We start from the raw sequence: 13,579 nt of genomic DNA, 5'->3' as shown, positions 1-13,579 counted from the left end.
TGTAAGACATTTGATTTGTCGTCATGTTAGACCATTTAGCGTTGTGTTATGCTGTGGGCGTACCGTGATGAAGTTAACCCTACTCTGTGTCTAGACATGGAGTGTGCCAGCGCATAGATACCATCTATGTGTTAGTGTACATCTGTAAACCATTGCACACGTGTTTTTAAAGGCGTTTCCTGAGTCCTGTTGTTCAGACATATGAACGGGAAGCGTGTGTGAGATACAGAGGCCAGACAGCCTCTATATAATACGTTGGGCTTTTATGAGATGTTTTATACGGCCAGTAACATTAAACCCAAACAACCATCGAGAGGCTCTTACAACACATCTGTTTCATCGTTGAAACCACATCAGCTTATAAACTAATGAGTCACTTCAAAACTTGCGGTTTGAATCTGAATGTCATTGCACGAAATATTAAAGTATCAAAGCGAGTTTGTATCAAATGATTTTGTATTTGTGCTGTATCTCTTGTCAGTTTCACCTGACATGACCTGCTGCTGGATCTATCTATCTATGAGTCTATCTCCAGATGATGTTTGTTCTCCAGGCCTGAGGTTGATCTCCAGCTCTTAATAACCCATCACAGACAACAGATGCTTTGTTCTCTTTCATGCTGTTCAAGCTCATGGCTGTTGGTTTTGTTTACTGACTCCAGTGAAATGAGAGACTGAACAGGTATGGCTGTTTTTATCCAGCGGCGAATATCGTTCTCTTCAGCTCCGGTCTGTGCGTCAGGAAGAGAACTGTTGTAAATTCGGATAATTGATGGAGCAGCACAATTTACAATCCTGGGCGGTCCGCGATGTTTTCTGGGCATGATGTGAGGAGGAACATCTGCTCCACAGACCTCACCTGAGCACCTCTGTGCCGCGAGGATCTCTCAGAGGAATCTGGAACGATGTTTGGCATTCTGGCATTCACTTGACGTTTCGCACATTCTGGATGCATATCAATTTCAATGTATTAATCCAGAGGTGATTTGAATCCAAAACAGTTTATGAATGTTATGATAAGATATGATTCTCTTCAGGAGTCAGTATTGTGATGGTTGTGTTTATAATGGTGTAAAGCTCTAGTATGTGTATTACTGTATGTATAGTAGGTGATTTGACCTCAGTCTCTGTTATGAGAGTTACTCACATGCCTGTATACTGACCAGCTAGATTTTCCTTTTGTAGATTCAAGCCTAAAATACCACAGTACAGTATAATCAAGCTCATCTGCTGAGTGACGTGTACCGCGGTAAAGTTTCCCACAGGACTCTTTCAGCTCACAAAAGCAGCCTCATGTTGGCCAAATGAAACAGACCTTTCTGTGAATGAAGGACTATTTTTATCCTGTAGGAAGAAATCACCGGAAATAAAGGCCACAGCGTAGTTTATCTCTATCTGGCTTTATTTGTGTATATATAAAAATACCATTTGATCTATAATATTAAATCACTAAAACCAACGAACCAGTAAGCTACATAGCATTTTATAACAGCTTAATGACTCCGCTTCACATCGTACCTAACGCCGCTTAGCTGTTATAAAATACACTGTAACCCACGGCTTTTTGGGGATTATTGCTTTCTTATATAGCTCTTAATTCATTATTATATAGATATTTTATTATAATCCCATTTTACTGAATTATGAAAAGGGCTACGGGAATCAATTGAACATACAGCGAGAAGTAATGTACAGAAGGAATATTCAAAGTTAAGCGCAACAGCTGGGCTCTGTCTTTCTAATTTTGGTTGGTATGGCGATGGAGGATATCATTTTGTCCTAATGATGTCATCGTCACAGAGGTCAGGCACTGTGTACTGTGCGTGTGGTGTATTTAACCGTCATCTGTGATTGGACGCAAGGCACCTTGTGTTCTTTAATGACACCCATTAGATTCAGTTCCATCTAAAATACCTGCCAGGACTACAGATTGTCTTTGAGCAGTGACCGTTTACTCTATGTGTGTGTGTGTTATGACACTAAGATAGTTGTTTTTTCACACTTGTAGTTGTGTATTTGGTACTTGCAGACGCAGACTTTTCAGAATGCAGGTGTAAGATTTCGCCCTGTTTCCTGTGTGTGTCTACAGAGGTCTGTCTCCCTGTGCTGCCTTGATTCTAGTCTGTGGTTAAAGGTCAGAAGATTTTGGATAGAGAGGGTTAGAAGGTCTGAAACGCAGGCGAGTTTGATGTTAGTTAGAAGAACAGCTTTACATTTGCCCTTGGGTCTGATTGGTACAGACAGAGCTGAAGGTTGAAGAGGGAAGTAAACAAAGATCGCCCGTTTGTCCTTTGGACCCTTTCCTGTTTTTCTTTCCCAGGGCAGGAACTGGTCCAAAACCAGTCTGAATGTGTTACCAGGACAGTAACCATGACAGCTTGACCCTGGCACAGTTCCTGTGCCCTCGCCCCATGCCGAAGCGCTGCGTTCCCTCGTCCAATCCAGTTGACGAATGGACCTGCCTCCGTGCCAGGCGGCCAATAGGAGTGAGCGATGAGCCTTTCCGCTGCTGATGGGGATTCCAGAAGACTTCACCAAAGAAACGGCCACTGGTTTAATCTGTTTGCCCAATGTGTCGCCGTGTGTGAGTGTTGCTTGAGTGTATAGTGTATACGTTTGTTTGTTCTGTGGATTGTGTGTCCTTTAAAATGCTCTCTAGACAGAAGGAGCGCAACCAAACACACAGATGTTGGGCTTCTGTGGAGAGGATGAGAGCTGGAAACAGGCCAGATCTGTGTCCTTGTGAGAGAGACCTGCTGTTGTGTAAATGAGATGACACAATCACCTCTGCTATAGCGTCTGATGAGTTCAGATAAAACATATGTTTGTCAGTGTTTGATTGTGACACATGGACTTTAATCATCATGTTAAACGTCTGTTGTCGTTCGGGTCTGGTCAGATTGTTTGGAAGCCAGCCACCAGCTCATGCGATCGATCTTGTTTTGATTTAGTTATGAAATTTTGTTCTCTTCAACTTCATGAGTCTCTGGTTATGAGGGTTTGTCTCCTGTTGAACACTTGTGTCTCGCTTTCATTTTCATTCCTCTGGCTCAGTGTCGTCTCCTCTGTCTCTCAGGCATCTGGCTCTGTCTCTCGGTGTGTGTTTCATGAGTTTAATGAGAGCATTAGGGTTGCCGGGTTACGAGTGTCACATGGTCCTCTCACAGCCCTGCGGTCACAGACGACTCGATTTGTGCTGGGCTCTCATCTAAAGCTTCTGGAATGATCTCTAAACTTCTCTTCTGCATAAAAACATGCAAAAATAATTAAATCCTGAAATCTCTATCTAAAACGTCTGTGATGTTTACACCTGTACAGGAAGACTTATTACAGTAAAAATCATATATTCAGCTCTGTGTTACATTTACACAATCATCTGTGTGTGTGTGTGTATGTGTGTGTTACAGGCGGAGTTCTCTGAGATCAATCTGGTGTCCTATGTTAACTCCGGCTGTACTGTAGACATTCAGGTGAACAGAGGAGGCAGTAAAGTGGTCAGGTAAGATGCTTCACAACCTCAAAACAAACATCTCACACATTTTACAAATGTGAGAGAAATGGGTTTAACTTGATCTAACAGTAAGTGATCACTGCAGCAATGGGTTACATTCTGAGCTGTTACAGTTACCACAGTAAAACATGGTATACCACAGCAAAGAGACGGCAGCTGCCGAGTGATCAGGTCAACTCAAGAGTAAAAGAAGCAACGGAAGAGGATGTTAGTAATCGCCGAGCGCGGATACAGATGAATGTGACGTCTGAATGAAATAATGAAGCAGACATCAGGCGGGTGTATTGAGGCTCTCTCGCATTCCTGCCTCCGCCCGGCTGCTGATGAGACATACAGATTCCAGACCTCATTTTCCCACCTTATTTTTCTGTTTTCCACTGTTTCAGCCAGACAGGATTCAGCTTTGTTTCTCACCAGACTTTCACTATTCACAAAAAGTCTGGTTAGGAAACCACACACAGAACCCGTGATCACACTCATTGACTGACAAAAGTTCTTCAAAATATGAGACAGATATTGACATCTGGTTAAAGCCCCCTAAATAGAGCTGCAGGTGGGATAGAGTAATGTATGTGTGTCTTGAATGTTTTGAACACTAACGGTGAAGCGTGAACAGTGATGTCTTCAGTTTAAACCTCAGATGTCATTTTAATAGTTTGGTGTGAATTAAGAGTTATAAAATAAACATTCAGACATCTGCAGTATAACACACACCTTCAATCTGAACCTCTCTCAGTTACACGTGTGTGTGTATTTATACCTGCTTGACTTACTGTGATATCTCACACGACTAATAATACATGACACTATTAATACTGTAGTGATTCTGAACAGTACTGCTGCTACAACCCTCACTGTAATTAAACAAACCTGAAATTCACATGTGTGTTGGTGTAGGTGTGTGTAGTGTGTGTACATCCATGTATGTAGTGTATAAGATGTGTGCACGGTGTGTTTACGTGTGTGTGTGTACTTGCATGTTTGTTGCGCCGTGTTTGTACATGCGTGGTGTGTGTACATACATGTATGTTGTGTGTGTGTGTACATGCATTTATGTAGTGTGTATTGTGTTGTGCGCAGTGTGTGTACATGCATTCAAGTTGCCCGTTTGCTGTAAACCGGGTCATTTTCAGATCATTGAACTGGATTTTCATCATGTGTTAGAAAGACTGAAAGCTGAACGTCTCATTCTAGGAGTTTGTGATGAAGGTTTTAAGAGGTCATCCTGGCGTCAAGTTTGCGTTTGAAGACGGAGATTGAATGTTTGGATGAATGTAATTTCTGCATTCCTGCTGAAGTCTGCTGGACCTTTATTTTAATCAAAGTCAGATGTAAATCTCTCGTGCACTGATCTCAGAACAGTGTGAAATGAATGTGTGTGTATATTAGATAATCACGACGGGTTTCTCCGTGAGCGCTCGGCATGTGCTCGCGCAGTGACAGATATGATCCTGCAGCTGTTATGTGTGATCTGAACAGACACATTCAAACACTACAGTACTGTTTTCAAGCTCTTAAACTCTGTTCTGCTGATATGTCTTGACTGCTGTGTGTCAGTTTCCAATGATCATCTGTGTGTTTATAGAATAATGGCGTGAAATACCGCAGAACGCTGCTGTTTTATCTAAATAAATGATTCGATGTTATTAGAAGATTTCTCTTAATGTCATGTGATGTCTTTCGGTGTCATTGATTTTCAGTTTGATTTCCTTTTGGGTTCCAGATCTGTCAAGCCAGATTTTGTCCTCATTCGACAGCACGCCTACAGCATGACTCCAGGAGAGGATTTCAGGAATCTGGTGATCGGTCTGCAGTATGGAGCAGTTCCAAGTGTTAACTCACTCTTCTCCATCTACAACTTCTGCAGCAAACCCTGGGTGGTACGTCGTCTGTTTTATAGCCTGTTCACAAGGGTGGCACGTCAGACACAACCGATATCACAATAATATATTTTGCTCAGTCATGTTTATCAGTGAGATTTATAACACACGTTCACTGAAAAACAAACAGACTGTGATCTAGAGCAGAGGGCTAGGTGCTTTGTATGATATTTCTTTGGTCATTTCTAAAATCTTATGAATAAATGCACTTCAAATAGCAATTTTATTCTTTCTCATAACCCACACACTGGATTGTGGGATGACTTTGGGTTGAAGGGTAGCGTACTGTACATCTGTGCTGCAGAATTCAACCAGACATCAAGTTTCTCAGTAGACAGAGTGGTGGTGTCGCAGGTCTCCATGCTTCTAATTGATCTCCATTGAGCAGATGATGTTACACAAGCTTAGACCAAACAGAGTGTCAGACAGACTAAACATGAGGCGGGTGATCAGAGTTGATATGTGTGATATCTCTGTGACGTGTCGTGTCTTCTGTATGTCCCAGTTCTCACAGATGATCAAGATCTATCAGACTCTGGGTCCGGAGAAGTTTCCTCTGAATGAACAGACCTTCTTCCCCAACCACACACAGATGGTGAGTGTCTCGCTTCCATACATATTATTCATGACTTCACCATATTGTTGACAATATGCTTCAGATTGCGCTCCCCTTGTCTAATAAATGAAAAATACAAACTCAAAACTGTGTTTTCATAATGTTTATTATAAAAATATAAAACAGAAATTAAAAATCAAAACATTCTTTAAAGGCCCTAATTGTAAAATGGTCTCCACTTTATGGAATTGTGCACACACACAACAGGATTGATTTCAGCTGGATGTCGGTATTAATCAGACAGAATATTTACATGTTATAAAAACATGTGTTAGAGGTTGAGAAGATGATAATGTTATTAAAAACCAGCCATCAAACACAAACATTTTTATCATCATCATCTCAGCCTCCAACTGCAGGAATGAAGCAGAACATTGGTGATGTGAAACATGAGTTTAGTGGAAAAAAAAACCTTTTTAAGTTTATTATATCAGATATATGTCAAGATCTACACATATTTACTCTGTTCATTTGGGGCAATATCATCTAACAGAATCATGTCATGTACCCTCAGAGTTTAAGAAAATAACTTAAGGTTGGCACATTTTTTCTCTTCAGGAAAATGGGTCTGGCAGTAGAAATATCTTAAATTCATGTGGGGATAAAACTGTAATACAAACACATTAATCTGAAGTATGTATAAGTCTTATCTGTAATTTCTTCTTTAATGTAATAAAAAAATACTAAGCGATGATTCAATCACAACAAAATAGCTTATATCATAAACGGCAAGAAAAAAACAGAAAATAAAAGCATCCATGACTCTGAACTTGTGCTGTAAAGCTCATTTTACAGTTCTACATCATACAGTATCTATAATAACTGCCGTGGTTAATGAAACATGTACATTCTACATATAAATCTGCAGAAACGAACATTACAGCACAATCCGGAGCAAAACAGAGACGATTCATAAATACGGTATAAATCTTACACATTTATATATATATATATCTGAGTACATACAGAATAGCAGTTATTTTATATTTTAAAATGTAATACATTACTAACAAGATTCATGGATTATTGCCTTCATAAATTATAATATATTTAATCTTTCTGAATGAATTCACATGTCTCACACAGAACAGGTGTTTACTGGAAGAATTATGCAGATTAATGATGTGAATTTTCCATTAATCAATGTCATCGATGCACTGGATGACATTCAGTCTGTGTTCTTGTGATGGTTTCTGTGTCTGTAATCGCAGTTAGCACCAGAAGCGCTACCATGTGTGGACAGGACTTGTGTTGATTGTGTTTTGATGTGTGAATGTGGTTGAGGGGGAGAATGGGACTGATGGTCATGAGCTCACGGGTCGGTGGCGTTTATGGTCACTTTATCTCGGGTGGTCGTACCCCGGTACCAGCTGCAGTATCCCTCCTTCTGCTGGATGCAGGCGTAGTGACGGGACTGGTAACCTGGGTAACCGAAGTGGGACAGCATGTCCGTCCATAGGCATTCGTGCTTAGAGGTCACAAAGCAGGGCAGATAGTGACATGGTTTAATCTATAAAGAGAAGAGATGAGCGACAGGTAAGTGAAATGACATGCTTTACAGACTGAACTAATGTCACATCTCCGATGAAAGCTTAGGATTTAAACTACAGTCATGTATGCCTTTTCTATACCTGATGCTAATGAGCTCGCTTCGGCTTGTGAATGGAATCGGAGTGTCTTTGAAGGATGTTTTATGTCTCTTAGAAAGTCAAATGACGTGCGAGTATAAATTAAATCTGCAGGCGAGTTCTCATTCATTTGTTCATACGGTGAATGACTCTCGTCTCAATCTTTATTGAGATTTAGGAGCATGAATAACCATGCTTTTCTACAAATTCTGTATCTTTTGGCTCGTGATGTGACATTACAGTGTCACGTGTCAGTTTGACCATGGGCATGACGTGAATAAAATTAAACATTAATATAATACATAACAGCAACACTGCAAATCTGTTTGGCAGATATTATCAAACAGAAAAATGGTATATACCATAATCCTGATCCTTACGAGATATACTTTATGATTATATCTGTAAAGAGTGTGAGACGGCTGTTGAAATCTAACATGTCCCATGATGCTTCGCTCTAGTCTGACATTAAAGTGGAGAACATCTGGTCATCTCTCAATAGTTCAGAAAAGTTCTTCATGTGAGTCCAAACCGACTCGTGTCTCGGCTTGACTTCTGAAGCAACAGTTTGGAGTTAAACCACTGCCAGACATCTGGATTCACGATAGTTCAGTTAAGCTCTTTAAATGACAACTGAAGGAACTGGATGAATGGTTCAGTGCATACTGTACACACGTGTGTTTATGTGCTGCGCTGTGATTGGACGTTGCCCCGTCACTCACCCTGCAGTTACAGCCCAGCTGATAGCGATGATTGATGCCTTTCTTCTGAGCCATAGACAAACGTTCCCACCTCTCGTTGAAGTTACACAGTCCGGTGTAGACCTTACCATCATGAACGCGACCTGAAGGAGATGAAGAATAATTCACATCAGATATTAATAACTACATTTAAATATCGGGTCATGTTTCCTTATAGAGGTCAGATATCAAGGGCAGTATATTTGTCCCCTTTATAAATATAATGTATAGGATTTGGCTGAAGCGCTGCTGGTGGATCACAGAGGCTCTTTTGATGCTTATTTATAGTGTCTGAGTGTTTGTGGCTTATCACATACAGTACACAGCATCGTAACCTCTGTGACAGGTGCATGTCATGTGCTCACAGACCGCCCCCCGCCGGCAGAAGACAAGCTACTTTACAGTGTTCCAGTGGATGAAAATGCGAAAATAAATAGAAACTTATTCTGACCTCTCTTTGACCGAATGATCTTCATTACATCATAAGAAACATTTTTGTCACCTAATAATAACGTGTTGACCAGTAGTTTATATTGTTGCATAGTTGAATGTGTGGTCAGTGATGACATCACGCTCTCACCTGTGATCAGGTACTGATATTTGTTGATGTCAAACTTGACTCCGCACATACTCTCAGAGTCATGCGTGTAGATGTACTGCACGTGCTGGATTTTATCAAAGCCCTTATACATCTGTAGAGGAAAAGAGGGATGAGACATTATAGTGAATGACTCGACACTATAAAATGTTAATTTTGTCCAGTAGGATATACTGGCATGCAAACATTCTGTATGTTACAAGAACACAAACACAAGCGTTTTCAAACTCTGAATATCTGAGATTGTAGTTTAATAAATCGTTTTGCAGAAACAAGTCGTGTTACCTTCATCTGTTTGATGGTGTAGCGTAGGGTACCAAAGGGGCCGTCATTCAGAAGCTTCTTCCCCACAACTTTTGCTCTGATAACTGGAGACAGACACACACAAACACACACACACATGCTGGTTAATATCAGTGTTCACCATGAGGCAATCCCAGAATGCACTGCAGTCACATGCAGCAGCTAGCTTTTCATGTTCTCTGTGACTCTCAATTAATTTTTGAGGAAAAGTGTAAAGTGGGTCTCATTCGGAGTCCCTCGGAGAGCAGAGAATGAGGCCATGTCAATATGAAAGGCCTCTTTATAATCCCCAGCAGTAACCTGATCCGTGTGTTCTTCACATTCCTCTGAAGAGTCGACTGATCTCGGAACAGTCTTGACATCTACAGCCTCATTTACATCTGTAACATGTCCAGACGAGACGAGGGAGCGACGGTGTACGTTTCACCTGCTTCATGGAGGTCAGGTGACTGATGAATGTTTATCTTTCACTGCTGGAATTTCCTTCCCGGAATTATTTCAGGCTTAAATTCCTCAGGCCAGAAAAAACGAGGAACGCTTCATTCCTTCAGCTTAGATGGAAAGTTCTAGAACTGTGTTTCAACATCATCATTGTCCTCAGCGCCAGATGTCAGTCACACTGCTGTGGTGTTTCAAAGAGCTCAGAAACTCGATTTATCAGGTTTCTTTAAATGTTTATAAATGCATTGAGCACATGGAATAACTGAATGAATCCTGTTTTTCTAACAGATTTAACCTTGATGTCATCTGTCATGGGACTGTGGCTTTCATCACCTCAGCCAGGGGTCGAAGTTCATAACATTGAACTCAAGTGTAAGAATGGCTCACTGTAGAGCTCTGCTCTGATAGGCTGTTGACCTTGCACATGGTCTGTGACACCAGTGTTTTTCCACTTGTGACCTCTTGACCTCACCATCCCCATCCTCGATTGGTTTCTCTGAACTCTCTCTTCTGCTCGCTCGAGTCAACTCCGGGGCGGCCGTTAATGTTTATGTAACCTAATTCCAAAAAGCAGGCGTGTGGCATGACTTCCACCTGACCACCCTCAGCCTGGCCCGCAGGCGACGATCTTTCACGGCTATATTTAAGATCCTAAACCCCCCCCCCAATAACCCCTGTGAGTCACAAAATAAGAGCTCAGAGCCGTACGCCTGCTGTCACTCGCGAATATTCATCAAGCCCTCAGCGTTTCATGAAAGTAGGTGGATGGTTTCTGTGAGAGGTAAACGATGATGAATCCTCCTCTTCACAACTCCTCCTGACTTACAGCTTCGCTTGTCAAATAAATTCAGGGATCTACAACAAACGATTAATGATTTTTCTGAGTCGAGCATCAAATCTGAGAGTGCTTCTACTGTAGACATGTACACTTGTTATATAGACGTTTCATGTGAAAATGCTCAAGTTTAGTCAAAAGTGATTTTCTGGATAAGCGCTGATGGTTCAACCCTCACTCCATGAACACGTCAGATAAGAAACAGCCTTTCTTTGGCAGGTTATTAGACTTCAGGGGCAAACACTAATCTTTTTGAAATGACATGACAGAATTTTCATATTTGGAGGAACTATCCCTTTAAGGATACAATTTAAAGAGATTTAAAGATCTGACTCTCACCCATCAAAGAGTTTGTGAATAATTGAGTTTTCATGCACTCTTAAAAATAAAGATACTAAAAAGCATATTTTGCAGAGATGCAATATCAAACCATTGACTAAATAATTTTTCTTTAGTGTTTCATTTCCCATTTTTTTCCTATAGAAGCTTCTATAAGACTTCTGGTACCTTTATTTTTAAAAGCGAATCAGCCTGAATCGTATGCTCAAGAAGAAGTGTTTTGTGCAGTCAGTCCATCAACAAATGCTGTAAAACTCCCATCAGCCCCTCAAAATATGTTCAACATGGCAAGAGAAAGTGAAGGCACATTCTAAAGCTGTGAAAGAGATCTGGCTCCCGGCCACGGATTCAGACACGCGAACAAAAGTCCGGCACAAAGTCACAGTCTTCTTTCATAGAGCATGAATACCACACAGCCAAAGTCAGATTTTATGGGACATCTCAATATCTGGTTTATCCACAAACGCTCCGATCAGTATTCCAGTCAAGAGTGAGCTTTAAACCAGACTGGATTTCACTTGAGCCCACACACTTTCATCTGTGCCAGCGAGGCCTGGAACGCTCGGTGTTGGCGTACGCCGCCTTTGCTAATGAGCTTGAACCAAACAGTTTGTGGGTTTGAGCCTTGTTTCCCCGTCAGATGGTAGACGGCTGCTTGTCACTCTGTGCGTTGAGGAGAAAAGCGTTTAATTCATTCGCTGTAGCATGAGTCAGGATGCCTCTGTTTGAGATTTATTAACCTGCTTTATCTGTGACGTACTCGTGGACACGTTTGATTTTATTTATGGTGAACCGATAAGGGTGAAGAATAACAGAGCGTATTAAGTTATAACTGCATGGTTAGAATAGATTAAAATATTTATGTATTTTAAACAACTTTTCTGAAAAACATGCTAAGAATATATGAAGAGTTTTTCCAAAATGAGATAAACTTTTTCAAAAGTCATGTTTTTTTTGTGTGTGCTAGTTACCTGTATTTTTGTTTTTATTGGCAAAACCAACCAACTGCAGTTTGATTGATATTGATTGCAAGGCACAGTAAAAAAAATGAATTTTGAGCTTGAGAAACAAACTCTTCATATATTTGAAAACAATTTTAATCTCTACAGGACACTCTTCATCCATTCCTAAATTCGCATACTCTAAAAGTTTGTACTCAATTGCCAAACGGACGTGTTTTTATCACTTGTTTATGATCTAGATACTTGGAGATTATTATAAGAGAGCGCGTGTCCGAGAATCTGGGACGCACGTCTAAATTTAACTCCACTTTTCTCCATAAAACACCAGAACAACACGTCAGGATTGATACCCGTGTCCGTCAGTATCCAGCTGTAATAAACCTTTGCTCTGCTCCGAGCTGGCGGGACTCTGTTGCCATGGAAACCTTTAAACGTCAGTCGCTCCGGTAACTGCGCGAAACTTTGCGCTTCTCGTGTTGTAGTTGAAGCGCCCACGGTGACGCACTTTGATTCATGAACTTATCATGTGAAGCACGACACACGGAGTCAATGAAGCACGCGACACCGCACACAGACTCACAGCGTTAAATAACACCACGATATGTTATATAAGACACATTGAAATGAATATTGTGATCATCACGTTAATGCGCGCGTCACTCACCGATTTCCGAGTGGCAGTACGCGTCCTGCGGATGCGACATCCCGCACGAGCACGCGTCTGTGCTCCGGTACATCTGCAGACAGAAGAGGAATAACACGACACAAGACTTCATCCTGAAAATGTGATGCGATCTCACAAGCTCCCGCGATCCGTTCGTTACTTTCCGCGTGCACACTGCTGTCAGCCCGAGACTGACGCCAAATACATATAGTGTGCCCGTGGTGACGTCACGCCTTCGGGGTCCAATCCCAGAGCTCGGCGCTGAGCATTACAGACGCATGACGTGATTGAAGCGAGTTTACAGTGTTTTCTCTCTCTAACTCTGTTGAGGTTTTGAGGTACAGACGCTCATTTCCAGCGTGAGGCTGCAGATTGAGCTGGAAAACTGCGGCTGTCATGGAAACACACACATACATCGGGGAGATGTTGTTATTATGGGCTGGGGTAGATAGATTTATAAGTAAAAATGCAGGACATGAGCTCATTTCTCATATATGGTCACGCCACTTTTGAACAGATTCTCACTATTCTGTAATAATAAAATCATTAACACAAATGTTGAACATGGTGATGTCATGAATAGAAAATATTTGTGTTTCTTTGATGTAACCGCTCTCTTAGTCCGCTTCATGAGATTCATCTTGTTTCTAGCTTTGTAAGAGGTTTTATACTGTTTAGATTTGTCTTATCATTAAAGCACCAGACCTCAGATTCAGTCATACTTCACTAATGTTTTTCTTGTGGTTTGTATTAAATATGTATTACGTGACAGTTTGTTTAATAGTAGACGCTCATTGGGAGTATTTCATCGTTCCACAAATATTTAAATACGATTACGTCTGAGCCGAACATTCTTCATTTATAACTGTATGCAGAGGTGCTGTTGATTCAGTTATAAAGCCACAGATACGTTCTCGTCTGACAGAAAATAACACTGCAATAAAAATACACACGAGCACAGTATTCATGCACATTGAAAACATTAGAGTTTCATATGGGTCAGTTAACCTCAATCCCATAATCCTCCAGTGCAGGTCTGAACTGATGAATTAGTGTAAATAAT

At 41.0% G+C, this 13,579-nt stretch overlaps 2 protein-coding genes across 2 annotated transcripts in view; one reads left to right on the top strand and one right to left on the bottom strand.

Moving 5' to 3' along the window:
• Positions 1-13,579, top strand: part of syn3 (synapsin III) — a 28,533-nt gene that overhangs the window by 8,092 nt on the left and 6,862 nt on the right. The window contains exons 4-6 of the mRNA XM_056748723.1: positions 3,407-3,498; positions 5,234-5,390; positions 5,896-5,985. Of these exons, the coding sequence (XP_056604701.1) occupies positions 3,407-3,498; positions 5,234-5,390; positions 5,896-5,985 (339 nt within the window). The remainder of the gene's footprint in view (positions 1-3,406; positions 3,499-5,233; positions 5,391-5,895; positions 5,986-13,579) is intronic.
• LOC130421058 (metalloproteinase inhibitor 3) lies at positions 6,095-12,724 on the bottom strand. The gene is made up of 5 exons (XM_056748724.1): positions 12,517-12,724; positions 9,258-9,340; positions 8,955-9,066; positions 8,357-8,478; positions 6,095-7,516 (listed from the first exon to the last, which is right to left on the bottom strand). Exons 1-5 carry the CDS (start codon positions 12,626-12,628, stop codon positions 7,319-7,321), a joined length of 627 nt encoding a protein of 208 aa, XP_056604702.1. The 5' UTR covers positions 12,629-12,724; the 3' UTR covers positions 6,095-7,318.

The sequence above is a fragment of the Triplophysa dalaica genome, chromosome 5 (genome assembly GCF_015846415.1).
Source record: "Triplophysa dalaica isolate WHDGS20190420 chromosome 5, ASM1584641v1, whole genome shotgun sequence".
NCBI lineage: Eukaryota > Metazoa > Chordata > Actinopteri > Cypriniformes > Nemacheilidae > Triplophysa > Triplophysa dalaica.
The sequence above is the reverse complement of the archived record's forward strand: the minus strand, read 5'-3'. Positions and strand labels throughout refer to the sequence as shown.